The 27,778-nt window shown below is 29.2% G+C and overlaps 1 protein-coding gene across 1 annotated transcript; it reads right to left on the bottom strand.

Moving 5' to 3' along the window:
• Positions 1-282: 282 nt before the first annotated feature.
• On the bottom strand, positions 283-27,626 carry LOC128395029 (uncharacterized). Its single transcript, XM_053355422.1, has 8 exons — positions 27,143-27,626; positions 10,475-10,692; positions 9,545-9,677; positions 7,326-7,459; positions 6,903-7,122; positions 6,665-6,813; positions 4,366-4,606; positions 283-857 (listed from the first exon to the last, which is right to left on the bottom strand). The coding sequence occupies exons 1-8, from the start codon at positions 27,225-27,227 to the stop codon at positions 733-735; spliced, it is 1,305 nt and encodes a 434-aa protein (XP_053211397.1). The 5' UTR covers positions 27,228-27,626; the 3' UTR covers positions 283-732.
• Between the last annotated feature and the right edge of the window lie 152 nt (positions 27,627-27,778).

Raw genomic sequence — 27,778 nt, 5'->3', positions numbered from 1 at the left:
TCTACTTGATATGTTGGATTATCATCTTACATCTTGTGCCTCGAATCGTTTAACCATCATTATCATCAGACTCTCTCTCTCTCTCTCTCTCTCTGGGTAATGTCCGGTAATCATACTGATATGATCACAAGAAACTGATGACCATGAGAAAAGGGGGTTAAAGATGATGAGTTAGATGATATGAGATGAGGAAGATATGATGATGATAAAGTCATTCAAGTGTAATGATAATCAACTGTTGATAGTATCATTTTGAGATGACCAGTGTCCACTAGAGAGACATTTAAAATCTCATCAAGAAACGTTCATAATTTTCCTGAACAATTGAATCTTAATTTTTCAAAGCAAAAACGATCAACAATCAACAAATAAAACGATCTCTTTAATTAATCATCTGAAACAATTATAATCCAGTTAAAACAAACAGACTGATGATCTATTTACTTGAAACACTTTTGTTTACTTTTCCATGTAATTACATCTAATGTCCAGTTGTTTGTCCATCTATTTGTTTTGTCCGGTATTTTATTTTCCAGGAAACAATAAAAAAACTGATACATTTTCTCAATAATATAAAAAAGCATAAGTTTCATCTGAAAATTTTTTATTTTCCTTAAACTTTGATAGTGTGGGAGACAAATAGAAGTGGTAAGAAGATAGGGAGCAAAAGATGACCAACAAAAAGTGATGAAAAAAAACAATGATGAGGATGAGAAAAGAGATTAAATTAAGTTAATCATTTTGTTTACATTGGCTAGGAAATTGTGTAAACATTGTAACTATTAATTTGAAAAAGATGATGAACATGATGGTTACCACTATTTGAGTCCAGTGTGAGATAAGGCCACTCTCCGTTACTGAATGATATTGACCAAGAGATGGAAGATGAAGAGAGAGAGAGAGAGAGAGAGAGAGAGAGAGAGAGAGAGATGATTGAGATGAACAATCAAATGATAATCATTTTTGTAGCAACAACAAACTGACCAATGCCCGCAGATGATTGGACATTGAAAGTAACGGTACTTTGGGAGATATTTGGAAACGGAATCAACTCAATTGTGTTGATGAGAGGGATAAGGTTATCATCAAATCAGGTGATTAGGATTAAGTGATTAGGATTGGATAGGATTATAAAAATACGTTAAAACTTGAGGATAATTAAGGTTAATCAATTGTTTTAACCGTTGATTATTTTGAAAATTTAGATTCAAGTTTGATTGTTAAAATACTTTTCGTTATTGATTAACACAATTGAGTTTTAAAACTTTCTTGTTTGTTTGACTTTCTATTTAAAGTTTAGACTAATACAATCAGGTTACAATTAGTAACTGAATTAATAGTAATCTATATGTACATAACGGTAATGATAATACATAAGATACATTATCATTAGTGATTATAATTAAAATGATAATAATGATGATGAAACTGATAATCATTTAACCTTATTCATGAATTACATTCACATTTCATTAGTAATCATCATGTTAATCATCATCATGATATATATCAGGGGAAAATTAAATTAACTCTTGAGTAAAATCAACTCTCAATGTTTATATTAAATCATCATCATCATTATCATTGTTTAATTATAATCAATGATTGAGAAACATAATAAAATAATTTATAATCAAATGATAGTAATTAAATTAATATTCACAATTTTGGTTCAGTTATTATCATTACCAATTAATAAATTAATATTGACATGATAATAATTAATAAATTGTTAATTGTTTACTAATCAATTTCAGTAATATTATTATTTGTATTTGATGATTCTGATGACCAGATTATTATTGTTGCATAAAAAATTATGAATTAACTTTAATTGTCATGAGAATCAAATATCATCATACAAATTATTGTTATCATAATCATAATCAATAAATTGCTGTTGGTGTTTCTATCATCATTTTTAATATTATTATCTAATCTAATTTGAAATTAATTGTTCACTGTGATGATTAGATGATTTTGCTTTTTTCTGATTACTCAATGATGATTATCTGATGAGATTAAATTGTTACAAGGTGTAAGATTAGATTGGGAAAGTCATTAAGAGTGGATTAAGTTAATCCCAATAAAATGAAAGGGTATCTCATTCATGGTAAGGTTACTAATCACCAAAACTGATTATTGACAATTAAATATATAAAACCATGACAACATTTCAATCAGTTAATAATAAGGTTTGAAAAGCAATTACTATTATCACAATGATGGACCAGGAAAAAAAAACAAACTAACAGGACAATTAACTTAATCATTTAAGTATCAACATTGTAATCATCAAGTTTATATTGATTATCATTAACAGGAAAAGGTTTAATCTTTACAAGATTAGATTCTGTTTAGTTAATCCAATTGAAATACACATGGATTAGTTAATTCAGTTGATTCAAACTGTTATATTACATATAAAGATGATGATAATTTAAATATATTATCTCAACAATTAACTTATGATAGTTTATATAAATTATAATTATGTTGTTACCATTAAAAAGTAACAATTAATATTAATTAATATCTTTATACACAACTAATTACGCTTAAAATTAGTTAATCACTGAGCCCAATTAAAAGGTCATTGTCATTGTTAAAATAATAATAACGTTAATTGAACTCAATTAGTAAATGATTATGATGATGATTAAAATTTCCCGTTAATTATAATAAATCTAGATCAATTTCCGGTTCTAATTATATTTATTCAAAAACAATGATTAACATTTAATACTTATGATTAACTTGATAAGCTTATCCATATGAATAATTGAAATATTAATAGTTATTACAATCAACTAATCAGTTGAATGTAAATCTGATCAATGAATTGAAAATATTAATAGAAAGGTAATTTATTCAATCAACAATCAAAACAGCAATCAAATAACAGTAACAATAACAATCAGTTAAATTGTTAAACCATATTGATAACAATTGATTGGTTGTATTGTAACTTAATTGGCAGTTAACTTGATAATATAATAACCCAACTAATAATATGATATTAAACTAATTATTCACAATTTGGTTTATCATCAATGGTAATCATCATTTACTAATATTAATAATTTAAATGGCAATAGTTATATATATAAGTGAGAAAGGATTAGTACAAGTTGAGGTTGTTTATCATTTTGAATAAAATATCATCATTATCATGATGATGATGATGATGATTATCATCATGTCCTATGAATTGAATCTCATCATTTACACAATCAAAATGAAAGGAGTGTCATCATCATGATGATCATTGTATTTGACGTGACTGATCATTAGATTGTGAATATGACAATGAGTATCAATTGCAAATCATTAGCAATTATCATCATTTTCAGAAATAGTATCAATCATTATCATCCAGACAAATCATCAATGATGATGATGAATACCACACCTACTCATGTTTCTCATTAATAGATGACCAATCTAATCAGTCTAATCATTAAATGTTACAATCAGAATAAAATTTCATTCTCAACTTAAATCTAACTTGATGATAGTTGAAACTTTTTATTCTGATTATTTTCTAATTTCTGTCTCATTATCACAACAATTAACTTATTCCACAAACAAATTAAATCAAAATAATACTTGACCATCACTTGGTCAGATGAGGAGACAAAGTTTTCGAAACTTTTTTTTTCTTATTTTCCAAAATTTTTTAAGTTGGATGGAAAAATATATTTACTATTATATTGGAATCGTATTGTCGTGATTTCTGTTAATGTGATAAATGTGAAATCATTTGAAATTGTTGTTAAAATCTCAATGATTTGATTTTCTAAATAAAATGTTGTAACAAAACACAATAAGTTAAGTGTCAATTCTGATGATGATTTTTACCTTTTTACCAATGATCCTAATTCCTGATTATAAACCATTATAACTGAACTTTTCCCTGTTTCTAGTTTCTTGTTGAGCTTAAATTTGTTATCATGTATGTAAAGAGTATGGATGGATAATACCCTTGGAATTGGATGAGACTCAATGTGAAATCCTAAGGGAAAGTTGAAACAGTATTAAGATAATAATAGTAGCTCTCTCTCTCTCTCAGCATCCCTAAAGTAAACAGACACGAAAAAATCACAGGCAAATAATAGTGATGATAATGATGATGATTGAGGTGATATGTGAGAGGGTAAAACATGGCAAGGAGATGGGATAAGGAATTGAAATAAGGAAGGAAGGAAGGAAATGAATATAAACATACATAGACACATAGAGATTGATATATTGCTTATGGATGAAAATATAATAAGATATGATGGGAGGTGGTGGGACTTTTGTGTTGGTATAATGATGAGGGTGGAAAATTGTATTCATCAAGAGGAAACATTTGTGGGTTACCTTTATTGGCGTAATTGGCATAGTTTGGATGATAAGATGATGAAGATTCAGCTATTTGTCTTTCCGTCCGAATTTGAATCTCTTCTGAATTATAATCAACCACCTTCTCATCTATGGTGGCAACACATCTAACCTTAAATTCAGGTAACTGAAAATGTTGCTGTTCAATGGTCAAGATAAGTCCAAGAATTTGGAGTCCTGGTTTACGGCCACTGTACAGTCTTATTTGAGATTCGTTGGCCTATTGGTCAATTTATTTGTTAGTCAATGAAATAGAAAAAAAAACAAAAAAGAAGATGAAAAAAAGTAAAGATAAAACTTACAGGTGATACAATTATTATGGTCAAGTTTGTGATGGTCAATCTTTACTATTTGATATAAAGGTAATTTATAATATCATCTCTCTCTCTCTCTCTCTCTTTCAACTCCTCATTATTGATGATCTATTTAATGATGAATCTTTATCATCATTTTTCATCATCTTTTATCATGCAATTTCTATCTTTATCTTCATCTTCTTTCTCAACCTTCACTCTTGAGATGATCCAATTTAGATCCAAATACTTTCCATTTTTATCCAAAGAACATTTTCTCATCATCATCCTCTCCCTCTCTCCCTCTCTTCCTCTCTCCATTTCTCAACCACTCAAAACCCAAATCTAATGTTACCCTATTTGTTTGATGAACCATTATCATCCTCATCCTCATCCTGATCATCTTCATCTTCATCTTCATCTTCATCCTCATCTTTTTCATCCCTCACCCTGAACATGCCACTTTAAACAACCTTTGATAACAGTTTCCTATCAATAGTCACGAGCAAGTTTACTATCACCATTCATCCATTTTTTTTTCTTCCTCCTTAATATTTGTTTATATCTGATTTTTTCTTCATCTTCTCATATTCATTTTTGACTTTCTCCATCCTCATCATCATCTTTGTTTTCCTTTTCCAATGTAACTTTTATATCACACACAAATATATATATTTGTCTTTTGTGATACTTTGTAATATTTGCTTTTTTTATCATCACCACCAAATCCCTCATTCAAATATATTCATACAAAAAACATCATCATGATGATAATATGGATTATTATGATTCTTTTACCTGATAAAATTTATGTATTCCTCTACAATCTCCTTTCATCACCTTCCATCATTTTCACCTTGATAATAAGTTACCTTTGGGTGGGGTTAGTCTTAATCTTATAATAGAAAGTTACAATTTCCAAGTAACAATAACAATTGAAATTAGTTTTCCTTTTTTCAATTCAATCTCTCAGGTGAATCTACATGATCATTGATGCATATCGATTGATCATCATCATGGAAAAGTTATCATGCAAGTCAATATAACGGTAAAAGAGAAAACCCATCATAACAATTAAACGATAGAATCAATTAGTAAATCAATAGAAAATTTCATCAATTATCAAATCATCAAAGCAAACAATGGAACACACAAATCAACTCACTTAACGAATATGATTGAAAATTCATAACTAATTATCATGAAATCGGTCAGTTAATGATATTGTTAATAGTTGTAAGTGAAATGTGATCAGTTTACAAAGTATTCATTTTCCATGATATCAGATTATCATTTATCTCTGTAAACATTTTCCTTTGAAAGTTAACGGTAAATTTTTCTTCCCACCCTTATATCAACCAAGCCCAGTTTCTATCTAAAGTTGAGAGAGAGAGAAGAGAGAGAGAGAAAGAAATTCTTGTTATCCACTTTTCTTTGTATTTCTCTTTCTTTTTCACCCTAAGGATATTCCCATCAGAATTTTATCCCTTCTCATCTACAGATAAATGTATTAATATCTCTATGAATGAATTCTGAATGAAATTGAAGCCAAATAAGCGTATATATACACCATAGGAAATCAAGTGAAGGTAAAAATGAATCGAGAGAAAACAAAATTTACAATCAGCCCATGGAACCGATTCATCTACCTGATATCAGATATTCTTATATGTTTATCTTCATGGAAAATACAATAATAAATACCCATAGATATTTTCTTTACCCAATCAGCCATGAAACCATTTCTTACCTGGCGTAAAAATCAATCACAATTTTTCATCTTCCAATCTAATTCCGATTCTCATGAAAAAATCATTCAATCTCTTCATCTGTTTCAATCTTTTCAATATTCAACGAGTTAACATACATAATCCAATTGATTTTATTCTTGATTGATGATTGATCAATTATCCTTTCATGCTAATATATTACAATTTAACCATCAATTTATTTTTATATTAGATTAAGATGATGATGATAATTACCTTGTCTTCATTGATGAACCAACTAAGATGAGCAAGTTTAGAATGAGATGTACAATTAAGATAAAGTGTATCATTGACTCGATACTTATTAACAAGATTATCTCTTTTAAGGATTAACGGAGCCTCTTTTTCAACCTTTACTTCAGCTCCTGGAAAAGAAAATAAAGTTTCCGTTTTATCAAAAATTCTGAATTCTATTTTAAGTTGATTATGGTCAGTTATTAAGAGCTTCACTTACCATAGAGATGCTTATGAGATTTACTTCTTGAACTATCACCAAGTGGATATTCAGATGATTCAAATTGAAAAGCAAGGATTAAATTTGCTCTACATTGGATTCTGAGTAAACCCTTTTCAAAGTAACTTGTATGACTATGGAAGACTAATCCTAATTTCGTAACAAAAAGACCATTGGTTGTATTATGTACAGATTTAGTGAGCTTTTCACCGGACGTTGGCTGGACAATTAGAAGGTGATTAAGTTATTGGAGCCATTGAAGGGGAGAAAAGGTAAATTTAAAGGATTAGGTTGTTAGTCGGTTTTGATTTTCGGGCTTTTTGAGATCATTTGAGATATTGAGATGAGTCAATTCATTAACGAGAAAAATCATCTCTAATCTTAATCAATCTTGAAGAAGGTTAATTGTTTAGGTTAACTAACCTTTCGGTCATTAATATACCAAGATAATCGTGCTGCTGGTTTAGATGGACCTGAAATACAAGTTAAATTGATAATGTGACCAATGTCATATTCGAGCTCCTTTCCTTCAATGGTCATCTTTTCATCAGGTAAAACTGGACATGAAATAAAAATCGTAAGTTAATTGAAAATTCATGAATTGGGTCAATCATTTGTTATTTCATAGCAACTTGTTTGATTTGACCAAGAGAGAGAGAGAGAGATGGACAAACTAAATTAAAAAAGTTAATCAATATGTTGTGTCTGGTAAATGTGAGGAAAAAAGTAAAAATTTTAATTTCAATGGACAAATTGACCATTTAAATGGTCAAGGTAAATTTCATCATCTGTTTGTTTCAGTCTCATCTTCAATTCATTAACTTATGAGAAAAATAAACATTATTCAGGTTTATTTATATACTACATTCAGGGTATTCAGATACCTTGATGGTGTTAATCAACTTGTAACTATTAACTTTTCATCATCAGCAATTCAACTGACCAAGTCTTCAAGTTTTCTCGCAAACTCCCCAAAGCATATACTATCTAACTTTCAACCAGAATGCTTCATGATTATTTCTGAAGATGAAAGTGGTTAAAAAATGAAGATATATATACCCTCAAGGTAAGAATAGGAAGTAGAAAAAAAAACTTCAGGGAAAAGGAGGTGGTTCCTCTTTTATCATCTTCATATATTAAGCTTCAGCTTTCATTCCCTGAGAGTTCAATGATTGACTTGAGGAATCAGCAACAGGAAAAAAACTGAAATAGGGAATATACACAGAACCCGGAACTAGAATAAAAAATTAGCACCAAAAGAAGAGAAAAAAATTATTCCAAAGATGAATCTCCCTGTATCTCTCTCTCTCTCTCATGATAACTTTTCGATAGAAAGTATCAAATGCTTGGAGATAAAAACAATGTTCCAATATCTTTACTCGGACAAAGAGTAAAAGGTATACCATGTTAATAGATGAAAGTTGGTTAACATGGTATAAAAGTTACTCGAAATTCATTGAATTTCATCCTGAATGATTAATCAGATTCTGAATGGTTGATTTTACAATAGTTACTCGAATCCCTATTGGTGAGAGAAACTTTGATTTCCATTTGATTGTTTGAAAGGACAGTCAAGAATTCATCTGAATATTTCAAGTTCTCTGATGATGATGATGATAAATTCAGATAATTCAGTAATAATGGTTAAATCTAGTTCGAGATTGGGTCAACCTTAATTCCGATAAAACTAATGTCCATCCACTTGGACTTATCTTTCTATTGGTCATTAAATGATGTTTCCTTTTTTTCCCTTCTTTTCAAATCTCTTTAGTTATATATCTTTGGATTGTTATTTTTCCCCGCTATCTAAAACAAGTAACATGACTTTTGAATCTCAACAATCACCTGAAATCTTTATCATCATTTCCTCCCTTAACCTTAACCTTATCATCCTCTTCTCCTTACAATTTGACCCACACGCTATTATCTTTGACCATCATCAGCTCTTCATCTTCATCAGTAGATCTCATTAAACAAGTGTTACCTTTATATTGACCATTGACAGAGGACAAAAGTATTTTCTATCCATTTAACTGTAGCATTTACTTTCAGGGGATGAGAATGTTTCAAGAGGAGATACATCAGATTATCTTCCACTCTCTCAATTTCCTCCTTTCCAATTCACACTCCCTGTCATCATCATCTTATAACAATCTCCTGAATCTTTCCTTACAAATCATCTGAATATCTCTCAGTAATCAAGTAAACTGTTTCCTCCATCAGAGTTATCAAGTTATCTCACTAATTACAATCACAATTGAAACCGATGATAAGATGGAGTTGAAACTTTTTCGCCGAAACAAAAAGTTTCTCGAAAAAAGTTCTAAAGACGAAAATTCGATAAGAACGATCTTTAACAATTAAAGAACGACCCTAGTCACAATTCACTCCCTAACAATTAAAAATTACCGGAGAAAATAATACTAATTACTAATTGTTACACCAACAATTAGGCTGTCTTTGGATAATTATACAATTAACATCTTATTGGTAAATAATTTCAACGAATCACATTCATAATATTGATTATCCGGAAGGAGATGTAATTATTTTGATAACAATTAGAATTGGAAATGTTGATCGGCTCAATTGGGCTCAAATCGATTGCTAATTATCGGGGAATTGGTTGATTGTTAATTTACCATAGATTTTCATTTGTCTCTCCGCTCTAATTGTGGTGTACATTTGATCAGTTGACACTTCGCAGGCATATGAACCTTCAGAATTAAGATCAGTTCGAGTGAGAGTCACATGAGTAGCATTTGAGTTTGAAATCTGAGAGAAAGAAAAAAACAAACAAAATGGTAATTAATTAATTTAATTGTGATCATTATGATTCTTTGTTAGTAATTTAACACACCCGTAATTAACTATTCTTTCCCTTATCCTCAGAACAGGCAAACAATTAAAAAGTTAATTGTGATTCTTTTTTTTTCTGTACTAATTATAAATCTGATGAGTTAGTTTATGTTCACAGTCTGATTAATGATTTAAAGGGTTGGCTTATAAAGTTTATAATTAACAACACAACTACAATTAGCATGATTGGTTAACAATTAATTAGATCAATTAAAAGTTTAACAACACGAAACAGTTAATCAGGTAACCTTTCATTATTAAATGTTAATTAACACAATACTGATAATTTGTTGTAACAATTAAAAAATCAGATCATCTTTGTTATTACTTGATAAGTTAATCAGTGAATTAAATGTAAAGAAAAAAGGAAAAAAAATTAATGTTTCATATTAATCACTAAACATGATAACGTGATTTGAGTTAATTTAAATTTAACTAAATTAGTTGTTGGTAAATTAACATTAATCAATAGTTGGTAGCTAATTTAAACTTCTCGACCTAAGAAAATGTTTCATTAACATGATAATCTTTCAGTTGATCTTAATCAGAATGTTAATCAACCAATATTGTCAACTAAATTGTCGTTAATTATGATGAATATCGATGATTTATTGATTGTACTTGATACGAACGGAGATGAATCATGAAATAAAATTTTCGATTGAAGTTCGGTTCTAATCGGTTGTTCGAGCTTTTTTTTTGTTCGTACTTACATCAACATAGGCACCTTCGAGTGGAAATGTAGCTTCTGGCTCCGATCCTGAAGGAATGAATCGGAAAAATTCAACATAATTCTTATACCATTTAACGGAATACAGGCCAAGACCTTCGAGATCATAATCACAGTATAAAACTACACGGGAACCATTAGGAACCGATGAGGGAACTTCAATTCTGTTTATCCTTAGTCCATCAACTCCAATGTGATAACCTGAACGGAAAAAGAAATGGAAAACCCAATTATCACTTGAATATTATTAAAAACGATCGAAATTGTTGATGATTAACTAAAACCAAATGGATGATTTAATTACTCTCTCATAATTCAACACAATAAATGTGACTTAAATTTTCATTCACAATCAATTGATAATGAACATGTAAAGATAAGATGACAACAGGAAGACAGGATAACATGATTGATGATGGAAACTCAAGTTGACTATTTTTGATAATAAATCGGAAGTTGTTGCCAACAGAATCAGATTATCAATATTATTATAGTAAAACTTATTCACCTTGATTATGACGGAGGGTTATGTTGATAATATTACAAAGAGACACAAGTCAATTGGGGTTAATAGTTTCACCCACCGTCATCAACCATCAACTCCCACCGTGTAAAGTGATACCATTACCATGAGATCACTTATTTACTTGGAAATCGTTACAATCCAATTCCCACTTTCTCTTTCATCAACGATATCAAAATGTATCAACATCTAAAAGTATATTATCATTATTTTTATTGTTAGAACTTTGGAAAAAAATAGTTCTAATAATGAATGTTACCCTTAGGATATTTCAACCTTTCATCCACTTTTCTTTCATACTTATCTACCTGTTCAAAGGTAAATACATTGTGATGTAATAATAATCTGAGATAATGATAATTTATCCTACTAATATATAAACTCACCCATTAATATTGATTCTTTACAGCAATTTAGTTGATCACAATTTAACTGAATTTGCTAAATTGTTGAAGGTAAAAAAAATTGTAACTCAATTTACTTGGTAAATGTTATTGTCTCAAAATCATTGTAATAATCAATTTGTAATTGTATCAACAAAATTTGATTGTAATAAGTATTGATATTGGTTAGTTATCTAATCCTTAAGACAATTAATTTGATCATGTTTAAGTTGATGATGATTTTTAATCACTTAATGATTAGGATTGTAAGTCATGATTAAAGTTAATTAATAGGTATGAACCATTTTGACAAATCATTTGAATTTATTGATTGTTTTCAAACTGAGGCAAATGTTTTACAATTTAAATTGTTCATCAATATTAAAGTGCTTAGTTTAAATTGTTAACCGACAATAATTTACTCTTAACGATAGTTTAATGGTTCAATGGAAAAAGTGAATTAACAAATCATCTTGTTAAAAGTGAATCAATTAGATAGAGAAGAAAAAATTAATTCTCTTTCCCAATACAAATCAATCGATAAATAATTTACCGAATTTAGAATGAAAATATTCAATATTTGACCAATAGAATTGTCGAAAATAATTTATGGGAAAATTTTCGTTTTCTCAATTCCCAAGAATTCTGAATACGTTAGATTATTATAATTCATATTTGATGCTCATCTTATCTTCATGAATCACCCACAACATGATGGTTGTCATTGAGTGATTAAGATTGATTATGAATCAATCATATTCCCCTGTCATCAGAATCCAAGAGATTATCTTAAACTTTTACCTGTAATCATCATGTAAATAAACTAACTAATCATGATTAAGACCATCACATGTTAATAAAGTGATTGTAAATTCAAATTAATGATTAATTGTCCTTGCAAAGAGACGAGCAGACAAATCAATACCACAAGAAAATGTAAACAATCAACAACCTAAATATAATCATTTTTGATTGTTATTATTAATATTTACGATGATAAACCATTAATCCAATAACCATTAAGATGAATAATTAATTAATGATACTGATAGTTATTGAAAAGTTGCTCAATTGATTATGAAATTGTCACAAATGAAAAAAAAATCAATTTGATTGTTGTTTTATCATTAATTTTATATTATCAAAATTATTTCCATTCAGACAATTAGTTTGAAACGAAAGGACTTTCGTTAGAGGTCATTGCGATTCTGTGTAAATGCCGCTTTTAGGACTTATATCTTAAGGTTTATCCAGTACCAAGGTTATTCAAGGTCACCTGAAGTTTTTTTTTCGATCATAACAATCTAACTGGTCAGAAGTTTGGACCGAGGGACAAAGTTTTTTTTCAGTTCGAATGTCGTAACTTGGGCTCAGATATACATGTATATCAATACATGTATTTCCAATCAGATCAATTGATAAATCATTAAGAAAAGTTGGAATCTTAATATTACATATTTTAGATTAAATTTTCATGGAAATAGTTGTGAAACTTTTCACGTTTCTCGATAAAATCTGAATATGATTATAAAAACGTTATCACCCTGATCGAAACAAAGAATGAAACAAGTAAATGGTTTTATTTAAATCCATTAAAAGTCAAGAGATTTAATTTGATTGTTTAGCTTTTAATGAATCAATAGAGAGCAATAGATGGACACTAGATGGATAACTGAACACGACAAAAGTTCATCATTCATGGTGGAAATGCTCTCAACATCATGAATCTTCAGGTATCATTGAAACATCTTCAAGTATCAGAGGTTAGAGAGTAAGAGTAACATTTTCTTCATCTCAAAGTTACCTTTGGATTCGTGATACTCATTTCTGAAGAGAGAAAAAAATAATGAGAGAGATTGAAGTTCATGATGAAGATAAGCATGATGATAAGATGGAGAAACTGAGAGAGAGAGAGAGAGTAAAAGGAAAAACGTTGTAGTAAATGTTGAATATGAATTGAAAAGATGATGAGAAAATAAGAGAAGAGAAAAAAACATAAGTTCTGAAACTGTTCATGAGTTTTATCGTAAGTTTATTCTGATTACTCAGAATCACGCAATTCAAGGGTTGACAATATTTGAGTAAAAAATATCACCAAGAAGTAAGAAAATTTCCTCATCATCATTAGTTTTAGCTTTTTATCATCAAGATGAAACATCTTCCTAAACATCATGATGAACCCTCACCAAGTATCTAAAGATAAATCAGAATACGATGAGAAGCAAAAATAAAACTATTGAGCCAATTCAGAAATATTCATGAGCTTATCATGAAACGAGTTCAACATTCAACTGATAGAAAAGCATCATCATTGGATTTTAATCTAAATGATGAATATAATAAACAATATGCAACATTTATTGCGAAATTTATATTTATTATTTTCGAAATAATCGACAAAAATTGGAGTAAAGATTATTCAGTAAAATTCATCCCCGTTCTCAGAATCTCAGGTAATCCAGGAGTACAGAATTTGGCTAGACAATAGTTGAAGGTGTGATTCCCGTTGGAAACATTGAACTTGAAGGAGAAAAAATTTCCAATCTAATCTAAGAGGATGGAAACAAATTCATGGAAAGTAATCATGATAATTCTGGGCTCTTTTATTCAGATAATTCTGATTTTCTTGGGTCTACTTTTCATCTTAAACAAGTTTAGTTAAATTCCCATAGGAAACATAATTTACTTTACCCTAATAGCTTAACTATTATTGAGATTATTTTCAGTTTCCATGATATAATCTTGAGCATATTATTTGTATTGTCAATGAGCTATCATCACCATCATCATGATAACTTATTTCAAACGATGAAAGTTTAAGTATTCATGATGATGATTCCGGTTTCATATTGATAAATATTCAGTTTGAAAATGATAATAATAAAAAGCAAGGTTGACATTTACTATCGAGCTGAAACTAAACCTTTTCCTTACCATTATCAAGATTTGATTGTAATCTAAAGCAATGATAATCAATTGTCATTGTCACAACAATCAAAGTGAAACAATTGTCACAAGTAAAAATGAGAATCGTTCATTGTTTATGCAAACATTTAAGATTTCATCTAAATTGTTTCGATGAGAGATTAATCATCATGATAATCACAGAGTAGATTAAAAGTTAATAGTTAACAGTTTATTTCTTTAGGATAATAAAATGCTAACCATGGTCATCATTAGTTGACCAGAATTTTGGTCTCATTATTAACCCGAAACTGTTTGATTTGAGTTTGTAGTTTTTATTGATCAAATGATTTTTGGGTGGAGTTGTTATATTGTTGATGATGATGAGAAACCAGGGAGATATTTCATCCTCCATGAATTAGTAATTCCTATTTGTTATTATCATTGAGAGAGAGAGAGGAGTGAGAAAGAGAGAATGAAAAAAATGATTCGATTGTGAACTTTTCATAGAGAACTGGATTTCATTCAGATCGTAATTTAAATGTTACCTGAATCCTTTTCTTTCTTACTCACTATTTCAATCATATCCTTCCAAGTACATGATGATAATATGATGATGTCAATTTAAACAGGATAACTTTCAGCTCTCTCTCATATTTTTTACCCTCCAACGATTTTAGGTTAATCGAGGGCAAGATTATTTTTATTATTTTACCTTCACTCTCATAAAATGTATTTATATATAGTTCATTAGGGTTAATTGTTAAGTTGATCTTTTAATTATTCATGAATCAGTTGGATATCATTAACCAAATACCCTCAGGGTGATTTGTGTATTTCAATCGTTAATCAATATGTATAGAAATGTTACTTTTTTCTGCTGATTAATTGTTAGTTAGCATTTCTTTTTTTTTCTTCCTCTAGTAATTAGTGACTCATTGAAAAGGTCAAGTGTATTTTTGTAATGGTCAAGGTAAATTGTATTTATAATTATCATTTGTATATATGCATGATTTTGAACAACTTTGAGATTTCAAGTTTTTTTTCACTCAAGCAACCGGAAGTTTGCTCACTCTCATCAAATCCTTTTCCGGTTTCTTCAAACTCATCCCATTTATTATTATTATTGGACATTTCAACTTTTGATTTTGAATTTCCGGTTCAACCATTTAATTGATTTGTAAATAATAATTAAAGTTTAAATTAATATTTACAGATTCAGTTCAGTTAATCAACTCATTTGATGAGTATATTGTTATTAAATGTTTACTTAATTCATGTTGATTGTTAATACATAAAAAAATTTATTAACTGTCACTTTCCATCAAATAACAATTTAATATTCACATTGGGAATTATTTATAATCACTAATCAAATTTAATTGTCTGATCAATTTAATCACTCGTTGATTTAGCAACTTCAAGGGCTTCGTAATTGTAAGACAATTTAAAAAAAAAAGGTAATCAAATTGTTAACACACAATCAATTAAATTCCAGATCGAAACCTAATTACGATCAATATTAATGCAACAAATTTGCCACAAAACACAACAGATAATCAGCTGATCTTATTCAAATTGTTTAACTAAATTAATCCAGTAAATTGGTATAAAAATCAATAAGAAATTAATATTAACCACACCTAGGAAATAAATGATCAGAATAATATAATAACAATTCATTCATAAACTGTCACTAGTTACAATGTATCACAATTAAACGTAATTGTCAGTAAATGACAGTTGGACTATTTTTAAATAGGAACCAATTTAATTCAGTTCTATCAATTAAAACAATAATAATCAACAATAACCATGGAGATAAATTAATCAGCAATTAGCTAAAACCAAACCAAACAGTTAAATGATAACTTCAAGCTCAACAATCAGATGATTTTTAATGATTGATAATAATAAAAAATGAATTCATTTGAAATGAGAACTTGAAATTTCATATCAGATTCATTTTCTCATGATTATATTCTGAATTTTTTTGAAAATCTCATATTATCTCTGTGTGTGTATCATAATATCACAGCTAATTACTTGAGTAATCAACCAACAGGAACCGAAATCATTTCTGTATATTTCCCATTCTTAACTAGGAGACTGTTACTTTTTTATTTGATTTTTACCCATGAAAACTCATGAGTATTCAGAATTTTATATTAACTAGAAATCATAATCATGATGAAATTTGTAGGAGGAAAACAAGAGGAAAATCAATTGACAATATAATCAGAGTCATCAGTCTATGTCCATATTGGTCAGTTGAAAAGGTTTGATTAAACTGTCCTTTTGATGACTGATCACAATTCCCTTAATCACTTAGAGTTGATTGTTATTCATTAATTCATGATCTTATATAATTTACCATCATATGGATGATTCTGATGATTAGATTCATGGTTATTTTTGGCTTCTATTTAATTGTTGTTGTTCTTTGATTGTTTGATTAGCTGTACATTAGATTTAGGCTCAATTAAGTTGGCTAATTGTCTTCATTATGATGATTGTCATAATTGTACACAATTGACTGATTGTTTTTCATGCTTGAAAAGAGATACGGAAATTCATGATAATAGTTTCATGGTTATATACGGGAAACAAAAGTTCTGGCAGATGATAATTCACACACACAGAGAGAGGATACTTGGGAAATCTCATCTTGATTGTTGATTGTTTAACAATCATGACGACAATTAGATAGATATAAATAAATAACTTGGAGTTCATTGATAAAATATTGATTAATCATAGTGATTCCAGGCTGAGATTATCTCAAATCAGAGTCTGAAATCTCAGTTCAAATACCCTGACAATTAATATCAATCATAAAGTCTATGTATTTTTATTGAGGTTTTCATGGTAAATATGATAATGAAAAAAAAACAACAAACTATTAGTATAAATAGCAATGAACAATCAGAGTCATGGTTGGATGGTATTGTTTGGTCAAGTGAGTGGAAACAGGAAAATAAAGTTCTGATAATTCAGTGACCAGGAACATGAATGAACAAAAGAGATAAAATGATAAAGAGAGAGAGAGAGAGAAAAGTTACCTGGTGGAAAAAAATTTATGATTCTAAATGTGAATGATTAAAATATCTCTAAACGTGGAATTGGACAAAAAGGTCAGGGTGGGAGTGAGAAAACCTCAACTAAAACTATTATAATATTAGAATATGATATCGATGGAAAAGTCTACAAAGAATCTAAATGATGAGAGGAACAAATAAAAAAAAAGGTAACTCTGATTCTCGGTGGTTTCTTTCCAGTTCCCACCCTGGACTGGAGCTGAATCACAAAGTGGAACCACAATCAAGAGACTCGGAGGGAAACAACAGAAAGTTATTCCATCATTAGTAGTCACTGGATAGAATTGAGATGGAACCATGTTGACAACCTTTGACCTCGTTGAAAATGAAATTCATCAATGAAATGATTACTCTGAGATTAACCTAATGATGGTAAATGATTCCCTGTAAACTTGACCATTTTAATTGTTACTATTGATTGTTAACCTTAACACATTCAATGGATTATACAATAATGGAAACATCAACTGGTTACACTTTCAATTGAACAACAATCCATTTAAATGATATTATTAGTTCATTGATTATATTAATCTGATGAAACTGTTTCGACATGAAGATTAACATAATAATAATGATGTAAGTAAATTAATTTAATTGTGATAAGAAGAGCAATTATCATTAACAGTGAGTAATAAAAATATCACAATGGTAACTGTTAACTATTCACAATTAAATTATTTACGTTGATCATTTACGATTAAATTATTCAATTTTGCAAAGTAATCACTAACTCATTAGCTGATTGTTGGAAAGGGTCATTGGTGGGACTCGTTAAATGATTGGAAATTGATGATGACCATTATAAAGATAGCCAGTGGGAAGAAGAGGAGAGAGAGAGAGAGGTGGAAGATAAGATGATGATGCAAAGAAGATTTCGAACGAGAGAAAGAGAGAGAAAAGTAAAATAATCGATTGATAGTAAATGATAATGTTCAGTTATCATGTTGGTTCCAATGGTGATAAACATCAGATTCACATATAATAATAGTTGATTTCCAATGGTTCCCATGATGAACTTCAAGTTGGAATATTTTTTTCATGGCTTTCCTATTGGAACGGGTTTTCCCACCCTCATCAACCACCCACTTCCATATTATTACGATTACCATGAAAGACGATGATGATGATTACTATTTCTTTTTATTATTAATACATAACTTTTAACTCTCTCTCTCTCACTTACATGGTCTTTCAACTAATTCTATTTACTTGAAAAAAGTTCTATTCTCTGGTTTTTTTATTGTTATCATATGATTATTATGGATACGTGATAACGTGCATTGAAATTGATTAGTTAAAAAAATGGTTACCGGTGGTTTACTCATGATAATCAAGGTAATAATCATACACTTAACATGGTCAAGAGTCACAGGTAACCATCTACAGAATGAGATTAATCTGAATCATGTGTTGATGTTAAGTGATTAGAAGAGAAAAAAAGTTCTACTGAATAAGTTGGAACTTTTTTTTTCAATTATCTGTTCTCTTTGTTGTTGTTGTTTTCCTTTTTGTTTTTCATTTGAATTTTTATCTCTTGGTGTTCTTACATTATTGTTACATGGGATTCGAAGGAGAAACTTTTTTCTTCTTCTCTATCTTCTTGTAAAATGTCAGAAAAAAATGATCGATATACTTGCATGTTACATGGGCAGGTAAAAGATTACCAGGGTGGAAGATACTTGGAAGGGTGGGTTGAGGGCTAAGTCTAGGGTTGAATTTGGAGTGGGAGTTTTTTAAGAAGATGAAGGAGGGAGATTTACATGGGAAACAATCGATGGAAAATTAGGCAATAAAGAGAAGAGAAAAAAAAATAGAGAGAGAAAGAGAAATTTTCGAAAAAAATGAAACAATTCATATGGTATTTTCTTGAATAATGATGATGAAGATGATGAGGAAAAGTAGAGGAAGAGATATTCTTGGGGGGATAATGATCATTATCCATGATTATTGTTGCTCAATTTCATTTGTATTATTTGTTGTAACCTTTAAGTTACAATATATTGAAATTGAATGTAAATTTCAATGAAATTCAGGTTAGCAAAATGAAACAATTTTTTTCCACTCGATTGAGTTGAACAACTTTTCCATAATTTCCAACAATTAACTAGATCATCTGAAAATTGATTCATTGTATTTATCCAAATAAATGTATTGTTTATGACTATTATCAGCAATGTCCATGACTAAGGTGATGATGTGATCTCAGATAATAAACCCTGAGGGAGTTTGTTTTGTATTAGGTTGAAAATGAACAGGAAAATGAGATTGATAACCTGACAAAGAGGATAAATTTGATGATGAAGATGAGAGAGAGAGAGAGAAGATGTAAAAATGATAACTTATAGATGATAACTTCCTAAATGAAACAATGGTAAAGTTATCAAGGTAATAAATTAAATGTAACAATTGATGATAAAGGTTGAACAAGATGATGTTTGGGATAAACATGATGAGGATAAAATTATTATGATCCAGGTAAAATCGAGTGAGATACTATTATTATTTGATTTTTGTTTCTTCTGTACATTGAGATAACATTATTAATATTACATGATAAAACATCATCCTAATCATTAACATCATCAACATAACTGTATCATCATTAGAAACAAGCAAATGATAAGTAATCATAACATTGATTATAATGTTTGATATTGAATTGAATGTAAAGATATTCATTATGACCTTGACTGTGTTACTTTAAGAATCTTAATCTTATAATGATGATGATTAAGATTAAGAATGAGAAAGTTGATCATTTGTAACACGTTTATCAAGATAATGATCATAATCATCATTTTGAATATAAAAGGTAAAAGATGATGAGAAAATGATAATGTATCTGGTTGATGATAAGAGAGGAAAGAAAGAGATGGATGAAGATGAAAATATATATAAAATCTCACAGGGAATTAGATATAAACGCGCGTTAAGTGACGACCAAAGCATTAATACTGACCATTGGTCAGAGGCAAAAGCAGAAATTTGTTGCTGTTTCAAGATGAAGAGTGAAAGGGATAAAAGAGAGAGAGAGATGTAATCAACTAGATTGGAAAAGCATATAATATATAGAGTTCATGAGGATTCTTCATGAGAAAACATCAGAAAGTATTTTTGATGATGATGATGAAGATAAAGATGAAAAAGGGTGGACACTTACATCAACAGTGAAAATGGGGATGAGGAAAACATATGATGTGATATAAAAAAAGCATAACAAGCATTTTGTAATTACCTTTGTACATACAAATGGTTTACCTCCGCATCCTCATCTCTCTCACTCTCTCACTCTCTATCTTTGGCTTACAACAACAATCATAATATTAACAATTGTAAGAAGATTAAGAAGAGGATCAAGTTATGGTAGTTGTGGAGGTGGGGGTAGTTTGAGTCAGATTGTGGACTCATTGGTAGGAAGTTATCACGTATTATGTACGTGCTTAAAATTACCGGATACAGATCTCAATATAAACAAGGAAAAAGAGGTAAGAGTGTTTGATAGAGATGGAAAAGAGAGAGAGAGAGAGAGAGAGAGATGGGTGGTGGAAAATATTAAGAAAATAAGTGATAAAGAAAATTTCGAATATCTGATGAACTTCGAAAATGATTCGAAATTGAACTTAACAAGGAGGAGAAAAGGAGGAGGAGTAGTTGTTTAATCTGTTGAGATATAATCTAACAGAGGTATTAATCTGAGTTTCACCTTAGGGCGGAGGAGAAGATGAGAGTGGGAAAAACATTTATCCATTTTGATAGTATATAAATTGAATAAGTTAAAGTGAAAGATTTTTACTAGATAATATCACCGGTGGAATGTGATGTGAAGATGGAAAGAAATTACAACATGTAGAGAAAATGTATACACAAGGTGGGAAGTGGATGGAGGTACATAGAATGTAAATATAAGACAAGTATGTGACACTAGTGGAGGCGGTGGGAAGTCAAATCTCGCAGGGAAGTGATGGAGGAAAAAAATCTCCACATAACAAAAAAGATAACAGAAGAAGATGAAGAAAAAATTTGTTCAACTTGGAATGTAAAAATTGAAACTGATGAGGGTCATTCGCTGGGATGAGGAGCAGATGATGATGATGATGATGATGGGAGTGGTAGGGATGATAAGGGAGAGACAGAGGTGGTAGAAATGTAAAAACATGATCAACTTGATGGAAGCACGAGAAGGTTGAATGATCAACATGATCATGAATGCTCATCACAAAGGTGAACCGGGAAACTCACACCAAACTTTTTATTCATTATTATCATCAAGATGATGAATGAGAAACTTTTACTCACAGATTTTGTTTCTCTCTCTCTCTCTCTTGTTACAACTATTAAATTCTAGATAGATAAAGATGATGATGATGATAATGGAAGAGAAAATTTTTAAATGTTAATGTTTTAAATGTAATGAAAAAAAACCATTGGAAAGGTAAAAGTTTTTATGAAATGATATTCAAATGTCATAACATAAACCAGATTGAAATTACATAAACATATAAATTACGTAAAAAAAGTAACCATGATTAAGAAGCATATTCACTGGAAATTACATTATCATCCTCATCATCTTCATCAGCTAATCATGATGATGATGATCATCATCATCATCATCTCGAGTATAATAATAAACTCAGAATCATTGTTGGAAAACCATATTTACTTCATCGAATCATATTTACCCAGAGATTCACATAAAATACATTTAGGATTTTTTTCCCTATTGATAATATGAATCTAAATAATGATTATGATGATGATGATGATGATGATAAAAACAATCATCATATGCACATAATAATAAGACTTGATTATGATAATGTTAACAATTCTGATTGTAGTTAGTTAGACAGGAAGAGGGTAAAGATTCAGTGTAAATATTTGGTCGTAATGAATGGGTAAAGGTTGAAGATGAGGTGATGATGAGGATGAAGATGAGGATGAGGATGGTTAATGATGATAATATTTTCAAAGGAATATAAGTTTGACTGTTTAATTAGTTTTACACTAATTTTCAACATTATTAAATTTCTTATGAAAAAGGAAACATTCATTTTTTTACTTGTTTATTTGGTGAATTTACAATTGAATCAACTAATCATTTCAATGTAATCAAAAAACCATTTCTTTCATCATTAGTAACTCATTAACTGATTTTCACTCCAAGTGATAACTGAATGAATTTTCATGATGAATGTCCAAACCCTGAAGGATGAAATCAAGGATGATAATATTATCATTGAGATTGTGATGATGATGTTAATTGTTTGACTATTTGTATTGTTTGATTAGTGAAACAAAAATGGCTACTTGATAAGATTGATCATTTCAAACAATTTAATCAATTGTAAACATGAATAAGGTTCAGTTTCTGTTGATGATGATGAGGAATCAGGGTTGGAAAAGGTGTTAAAACAAATATTTACACCACGATGAACATTTAGCCTGAGGGGTTTAAATGTAAGAAGATGAAAAAAATATCATCTTAATCTAAGTGATAAATATTATCATAATGTTATTATTATCATCTACTGGGAGTTGATATAACAAAAAGAGACACAATTGTAATAATGTACAAGTCAAGTGGTAAAGTTGTTGATAAAATGACCAAGAGATGGACAATGTAAATGTAAATTATCAGGGTGATGATGATCCTGTTGTGTTGACCACTTCAATGTTGCTTCACTCTGGTCAATTTACTGGACAGGCAATGAAGTTCAGTTGATGAAGAACCGATAAGTTGACCAGAGATTATTTCAGATTTTTTTTTTGATAATGAAAATGATTTGAGTTGAATTCAATATACAGACAAAAAAAAAGATTCCCAAAGACTTGACCACTCACACACAAACCATTCACTGACCATCATGTTTAATCATTTTCTAGCATGACTGTCAATTCAATTGTTGGATAAATCAAGTCACTCAATTACAATTAACTGCTATCACAAACCAAATCATCACCATTTACACACACACATAGTCACACATTCATAAAACTTTGTGGTGGGAAAAAAAGTTTCTCCACTTCCGTGTATATATTTGATTCTGATGAAAACTCAGAGGAAAAAAAGTTCTGACTGAATTTTAGACAAGATTAACACTCAATTGTTGTATTTTGACAAAAAAAAATCCACTCACGATTAACACTAATTCATCATTCATTTTGTCACATCAATCATCATGATTTAATATCACAAATTGTTTCAATCTAATCAACGATGTGTTTTTTTGTCACAATTATTTTTTCATTTTTACAGTTAGCAAATCAATTGTTGATTAACAATTGGAAAAATTCAAGTACATATTGAATATTAAACTATTGTTATATGTAAGTGTGTGTGTGTGTGTATTGTATTTTGATTGTAACAATTTAGACACAATTAAAATTACCTGACACAATTGTGTCTATTAGTGATGATAATGATTACAAGTTGAATTTTCACCCTGAAATTATGTAAACCAAAATCCCAAGGGAATTTATTTATTATCAATACTATTGATTAACAATTTACAATTAGTAAGCTGATTGTTGCCAAATTTTTACCATAACATCAAAATAATCAACTAATCATGATAATTTGATTGCATAAAAAAAGATTATTTAATCAAAATAGAAAAACAAGAATCTTCAAGGTCAATTCTTTAAACTAAAGGGCATTTCCCGAGTTTCCAACGAGTTTTTCAATAGCTTTATTGTTTTTATGTATTCAGACTCCAGACTCGAGTTTCGGAAGTTTGGGCGATATTCAATTGGCATAATTTTATATCAAGGTCATTCCGGTCATGATGTGGAGTTCGGGGTCACTTTGGGAGTCTGAATACTCAAAAACAATAAAGTATTCAAGAAAAACTTGCTGAAAATTTGGTGAAATGCCCTGTAATTTACTTTGATTGTTTCAAAAGCGATGTTGGTACTAAAAATTACCCTTAGGCTATTATTTAATGATGCTATTCAAATGATTAATTGATGAATTGGCAAACCAAATTGTTGGAAGACAAATGTTAATCTAAATTTAAATTGTTGTAGCATGAAAAGGTTGATCAATAGTTGTAATTATCTTGATGATGATTAAAGGATTGAATTAAACAAAAGATTTACAATACTCGAAGTACAGTCGTTACCTTAATTTTAATTGTTATCTTTTTGTGTTTTACCAGCTATAATTTATTGATTAGCTTTTAATTAATGCACTTAAATAACACATATAAACAGATTCACTTTCTCAATGATAATTGAGATGTTACTTGAAGATGATAAAAGTAAAGGTTAACTAATATTTATAAGGGTTGTTGAGATGATATTATTCAGATTTCATCATGTAAGTAGGTTATTCTCATGGTGAACAGAGTGACTCTAATTATGTTATCTGTTTGTTGTTGTTGGGTTGGCTGTCGGTTTTCATCATCTCATCAATTCTTGTAGTAACTCTGTCGACAATAGAGTGGCCCGTATATGCTACATGGTATTAATCGATGATAACAACAACATGGTTAACGAAACAATTGAACCGGAAGTGAAGGAAAAGGTAAGTTGGTGATGATGCTGGTGATAAGATGGAGATGCTGATTAACAGGAGAAAATGAGTGAGAGAGAGAGCAAGAGGTATATAAGGAACGATGAATCTTTTGTATTAAAAGAAAATCTCTTATTAACACTGAAGAATTAGATTTAGGAATATGTTTGATTCAAGTTTGGAAAATCAGTGAGGAATCAATGAATCATCATGACTTCATGAGTATTATCAGAATGTAAGAGAATGGGTTAGAATTCATGAGGTTTTATCATCCCTGATGAGATTTTCTATCTTGATTTTCTTGAAATTCATTCATGATGAAATTCCAATTCCAGGATATATAATACACATAATCCAAGCGAAAAGTAAAGTCTCAATAATTAAGCCCAATGAATGAACTGAGTAATCAACACTAGTTAATCATCGACAATCAGTTAATAGTCTTGAATTTTCATCCAAGATAATCAAATGATACCTGAGATTCAATACAATATAAACACCACAATGATCACAATTTATGATTCAACTATTTACTCAACATGATCAGCTAATTGTCTCGGACAATAATCATCATTATTAAGATAATGACAGTGTTATTAACAAATTATATTACATAATCAATGACGATGAAAACATGATAAATACATTATATTGTTACCATGTAATCACAGATAAAGGAATCAAATATCATCAGATTAAGATATTGGATTTTAATCAAATAATGATAAATGAATGAAATAAAATGTTAATCATTTAAACTCTAACAATGATCAACAAATTATCTCCATTAACAGTTAGATTATCTAAACAAATCTCTGTTTACAATTAATCATAAACTTAATCTTAATCAACTGTTCATCTTTTCAATGTGTTCCCTTCAATTCATGATGATGCAAAGTTATGGATTCATTTTAATCACTAATAAATCATCAAGCTTATTATTACTTATCCTTATCTTCATCTTCATCTTCATCTTGTTCATCCTCATCATCATGAACAGAACCATAATAATCAATCTAATTAACTACAAATTCTTAACATTTTCTTTGGTATATAACAAATACCCTCCAATCCACTTGTTAACCACTTGAAAAGACTTTCAATTTTGTTGCCAACAATTTAACATACAATTTAATGGTAAATCCATTTTGGATCATCATCATCATCATCTTTTTACCTGATTATCATCATTCCCTCAACAATATCATCATTATCATCGCTATTATCATGTTAATATTACCCTTGGAACTTTTTGTTTCTCAATTCATGTTTTTTCATTTCAAATCCAATTGATTTTGTTACTCAAAATGGAAACTTTTTTTTCAGCTTTTATCAATTGTCTATTCCTGTGGATACAAATCAATAATTCACCTTAACAATCAACTAGCAATTGAAATTGTTGGTAAAACCATTTGGTAATAATCAGCTAATATCTTAATATACAGATAATTTTTATATATAAGTTAAGGACAAATTGTCAACAGGGATAATCTTATATTCAATTGTGAAACAATCATAATCTGATTTACATATAATATTATCTGTATTAATTTAATGATCAAGTGAAACTATGATTAGCTGATTAACTTGGTAACTGAATTAGATTATGGATTATGTATTATCCTTATTGGCTTAATCTTTGATTAATCAATCGATTAAATCAAATTTAAGATTTGTTAGCAAATACAAATGATTGTATTGACTTTTTGTTTGCTTCTTGTTAATCAAACTTTGAGGATAATTAATTTTCAATTATCATTAACATATAACAATTAACTGTTGAATTACCGTTTTGAATTAATTGCTTTGTTTCAAGTAATCAATTGGTTCAAGTTAATTGTATTGAAATTTTTTACTATCCAGTTAATTGTTACGCTATTGATTGTGATTGAGTTCATGTTAATAGTTGGTTACATGATTGATTCAGCATTTAATCAGGATTAATTGGAATATAATTTATTATCATTCAGATAAATTGTTGCAATAGTTTTTCTGGTAATCCAGTTATTGATTGTTGGAACTCAGGTGTAAGTGGATTAATTGTTGATCATTTAAATGATCCCAATATTTTCACAATTGATTTACTTTATCAATCAATTGACAATTGAGCCAATTAATGAAAAACAAAAGTAACAATTAAGAGTTAATCAATCGAGTACAATTAAATCATTCCATGTCAGTTGGATTAATAGTTAATAATTAGATTATGTTTAATTGTACTTACCTAAAGTAATTAAGATGATGATGATGTACAATATGATTAATGATGATGAATTAATTAGGTTGGTGATTTGTTTTAATTGAATCATTATGAATTTGATTCAATAAGTTAAGATGTTGAATTAAAATTAACAATAACAAGTGAACAATTTAACTAATTGTATTATATTTGAACGTTTAAACCAAAACACACACAAAGATGATTAAAAATCAGTTGATTATCAGTTCCCAATGATGAAAACACAGTAAGTTAATTGTTTCCAATGATAGTGATTGAAGATTTGTATCCATTGTTTAAATTGTCTGTTTAGAGAGAAAAAATTTACTGATTAGCAACAATTAACTGATGATTGTGATGGTTCAATTGATAATATTGTCGATAATATTTACGATATCGAAACTTATGTTGGTTTTTGTTTCGAAAGAAAAAGTTTTACTTTTTGGTAAATTTCGATGTCCAAGTCGAGATCAATTGTAAAGTTACTGGATCGAGAATAAGTTCACGAATAACAGTTAGAACAAAGTTCTATACATCAATTCTATTATAGGAAATTCTTTTCTTCCAATTCTGAGTTCGAACTGATGATGAAAACGAGTCGCCATCTTGAGGAAGTTCAAAGAAAACAATCAAATGATCGAA

This window comes from Panonychus citri, unplaced genomic scaffold, assembly GCF_014898815.1.
Source record: "Panonychus citri isolate SS breed McGregor unplaced genomic scaffold, ASM1489881v1 Contig00140, whole genome shotgun sequence".
In the NCBI taxonomy this organism is placed as follows: domain Eukaryota; kingdom Metazoa; phylum Arthropoda; class Arachnida; order Trombidiformes; family Tetranychidae; genus Panonychus; species Panonychus citri.
The sequence above is the reverse complement of the archived record's forward strand: the minus strand, read 5'-3'. Positions and strand labels throughout refer to the sequence as shown.

Coding starts and splice junctions, on each gene's coding strand:
- LOC128395029 (XM_053355422.1), bottom strand. CDS start 27,227: ATGATTCAATTAAAACAAATCACCAACCTAATTAATTCATCATCATTA. Junction 10,693..27,142: donor CATCATCTTAATTACTTTAG/GTAAGTACAATT, acceptor TTTTCCGTTCAG/GTTATCACATTGGAGTTGAT. Junction 9,678..10,474: donor TCGAAGGTGCCTATGTTGAT/GTAAGTACGAAC, acceptor TCTTTCTCTCAG/ATTTCAAACTCAAATGCTAC.